The sequence below is a fragment of the Pan troglodytes genome, chromosome 1 (assembly GCF_028858775.2).
Source record: "Pan troglodytes isolate AG18354 chromosome 1, NHGRI_mPanTro3-v2.0_pri, whole genome shotgun sequence".
Lineage (NCBI taxonomy): Eukaryota > Metazoa > Chordata > Mammalia > Primates > Hominidae > Pan > Pan troglodytes.
In genome coordinates, this window is record NC_072398.2 from 21,222,399 (window position 1) to 21,225,897 (window position 3,499).

Below are 3,499 nucleotides of genomic sequence, written 5' to 3' on the forward strand. Positions count from 1 at the left end.
CTGGTGTGAAATTCTAACTACAGCATTAGCCTGCCAAGTGAAAGAGGTAGGCATGAGCAAGGAAAAATTGAGAGGGGCAAGAGGCTAGTCTTCTTTGGATATCTGGGGAAAAGCTTCACAATGTAAAATGGTCAACTTCTGGTCCTGATTTGTAATATGACTGTCTCTGATTATGACAACAGATGGTTTGGTGAACTCTGTATGGTCCACACGTTGGCATGAGACTTGTCCCTTGATGCTTACATCAAGTTGTCCAGCTTAGTAGCTTTGTTCTTAAGGTGGAGAGTTGTCAACATATGTTGGAGGAAACAAGAAGAATTCAGGGTCCAGTCCATTCTGCAGGTAGATAATAAAAACTCTAGAACAACAAACAAGGCTACAATCTAATAACAAGTGTACTATAATGTTCTTTCTTCTGAAACATATATTTTCTCTGTACAGTTGCCCCTCATTTCTACCAGAGATAATCAGAGTAAGACTAATTTGTTTGCAAAATGTTTAGCCTCATCAAACTTGCCCTGCTTATTTAGGTAAGTTCAGTGAGAATAGCATCAACCACATAGGCTCTTTTAAGTTTGCTTGGGTGGAACTTTAGATCAGGAATCTCAAAATGAACTTTTAAAAATCTTTCGATGCTAGGAAGCCAGTGTAGATAGAATGCGTCTGTAAGTACTGCAGGCAAAGTCTGTATCTACAGTCTCAATTTTGATATCCCAGTCATAATATAACCAATATTTCCAATTGTGTCCTGTTATAAAGAGGGCAGATTCTCCTCCTCCTTCCTCTTCTTTCTTCCTCTTCTTCTGTTGCCCAGGCTGTTGCCCTCTTCTTCTGTTCCCACTCTGTTGCCCAGGCTGGAGCACAGTGGTGCAATAATAGCTCCCTACAGCCTCAACCTTCTAGCCTCAAGTGATCTTCCCTCCATCTCAGCCTCCCAAAGTGCTGGGATTAATCCCTCACTTTTGGGAGGCTGAGATGCCCAGCCAAGAGCAGATTCTATTGAGCATATACCAATAATTATTTTGTCATAAAAATAAGAATCCTCATGAGTAGTTTCTAAATTCTGGAAGGATCAGGTAGGGAGAAAAAAGCAATGTCTCCATTTTTGTTCACAAAGGTATGTTACCAAATTGCCTTAAGCTATAGATAGCCTAAAAGAAAAGGTTTCCTTAAATCTGAAAAACAAAAGAACCAGCAATATTTTTGAATTCTAAAAAGACATAGAAACCCATAATTCATCAGTCCATTTAGTCTCATGTGATTAATTTTTGTCCTGCTTGATGTTGGGTTAGCAATTTTTGTCAGTCTAGCTTTTCCCTTAGAGTTCTAGAAATTCTTACCCAGCCCAATGGTATGATCTTAAAATGATCAGAAATCTGTACTTGTCAGAGTCTTTTCCATCTGTGGTGTCCTGATATAGAGATGTTGTCCACAGTTCCTAGCTCATAGTTCCCAGAACCATTGTTACAAAGCATGTTGGGTGCTTTGGGTCTCAGGAGACAGAATATTTCTGACCTTCTCTTTCACTTGCCCAAGGCAGGACTCTAATCTGATTGTGGATCAAAAGACCCTCATTCCAGAAAGGGTCCTTCCCCATACTCTGGAGGAAGGACGTGGACAGGTCCTGCTAGGTTTAGATCAGACTTTATTTTTATCCAATCGTGTTTGACACAGTTGTCCATGCTTCTATCATGGACAACCAATAAAGTATAGAAGGCCCACAGGACAGGGTTTGGGGGGCATCCAGAGAGCTGAACATGTGGAGACTGAGAGAAAGGTGAAGAAGAACTCATCCACAGGCTGGGAGGGTGTTGCACCCCAACTCCATGAGGACAGAAGCTCCTGCGCTTAGGACCCTTCCAGACTTCGCCCTATGCGTCTCTTCATCTGGCTGTTGATTTGTATCCTTAAAAATACCCTTCTTAATAAACCAGCAAACATAAGTATTATCTTCACCCAACTGCCGCCGCACTGCCATCATGGACACCAGCCACATGCAGCCTATCAAGCTTGTCAGGGTCACCAAGCTTCTGGGCAGAACGGGCTCTAAAGGACAGTGGTCACAGGTGTGCATGGAATTTATGGAGGATGCGAGCTGCTCCATCATCCACAATGTAAAAGGCCCCGTGTACGAGGGCGATGTGCTCACCCTGTTGCAGTCAGAGCCAGAGGTCGGGAGGTTGCGCTGAGCTTGGCTGCTGGCTGGGTCTTGGATGTTGGGTTCGACCACTTGACCAGTGGGAATGGTGTGCTGCGTTCTCCTTTATTTTATTCTCGGCCTGCCACGCAGGAATTGAGATGTGTCTTTAAATAAAGCATTTGTGTTTCAAGTTAAAAAAAAAAAATTGGCTGGGCACGGTGGCTCAAGCCTGTAATCCCAGCACTTTGGGAGGCCAAGGCAGGCAGATCACCTCAGGTCAGGCGTTCAAGACCAGCCTGGCCAACATGGCAAAACCTCGTCTCTACTAAAAATACAAAAGCTAGCTGGGCATGGTGGCGGGCGCCTGTGATCCCAGCTACTCAGGAGGCTGAAGCAGGAGAAATGCTTCAACCCGGGAGGCGGAGGTTGCAGTGGGCTGAGATCATGCCACTGTACTCCAGCCCGGGCAATGGAGCAAGACTCTGTCTCAAAACAAAAACAAAAACAAAAAACAAAACAAAACAAGAAAACACGTTTCCCTGCGTTCCGTGAGCCACTCTAGCAAATTAATAAAACCCAAAGAGAGGGTTGTGGCACCCCCAACTTGAAGCCAGTTGGTCAGACGTTCCCAAGACCTGGACTTGCAACTGGTGTCTGGGAGTGTCAGGGGCAGTCTTGGGGACTGAGCCCCGAGCCTGTGGAATCTGACACTGTCTCCAGGTAGATAGTGTTAGAATTGAACTGGAGGACACCTCGCTGGTGTCCACTGCCTGGTGTGTGGGGAAAAACCCTACACCTTTCGTCACAGAAGTCTTCTGTGTTGATTGTCATGGCAGTGTGAGAACAAAGGAAAAAACCCAATTTGAGAGAATTTTTCCCAAAGCACCAAGGTTTCCATGCATCTCCTTGAAGACACAACCACTTTAGGATTATAGTTGCTTGCAAAACACTTTTAGAAAAGCATGAGTATAAACTAAGTAACTGTGAACAACCACACTGTAAATGGCCATTGGTAAAGATCTGGTGAGAGTGCCTAATAATAATGTCTCAGTTGACAAGGAAATTTAATTATTTCTGTGGCATACAATGATTTAACAAAATAACCAGAATCATGGCTAACATACCAGAGTTTTACGAATTTTATACAATTTATGAAACACATATTAATAACACGTCCACACAAAAATAATTCAAAGATGGCTTAGCATCAGTTATTTGACAATGCTTCCCATATAGTTTTGTTTTGTTTTGAGACAGAGTCTGGCTCTGACACCCAGTGCCACCCAATCTGTTCTCTGGGTGACAGAGTACAGTGGTGCGATCTTGGCTCACTGCAACCTCCACCTCCCGCGCTCAAGC

General features: G+C 44.0%; 1 protein-coding gene across 1 annotated transcript; it reads left to right on the top strand.

The window, feature by feature from the left end:
• Positions 1-1,979: 1,979 nt before the first annotated feature.
• Positions 1,980-2,189, top strand: LOC107974251 (small ribosomal subunit protein eS28-like). The gene has a single exon (XM_054678731.1). The coding sequence runs from the start codon at positions 1,980-1,982 to the stop codon at positions 2,187-2,189; it is 210 nt and encodes a 69-aa protein (XP_054534706.1).
• The last annotated feature ends 1,310 nt before the right edge of the window (positions 2,190-3,499 follow it).

Coding starts and splice junctions, on each gene's coding strand:
- LOC107974251 (XM_054678731.1), top strand. CDS start 1,980: ATGGACACCAGCCACATGCAGCCTATCAAGCTTGTCAGGGTCACCAAG.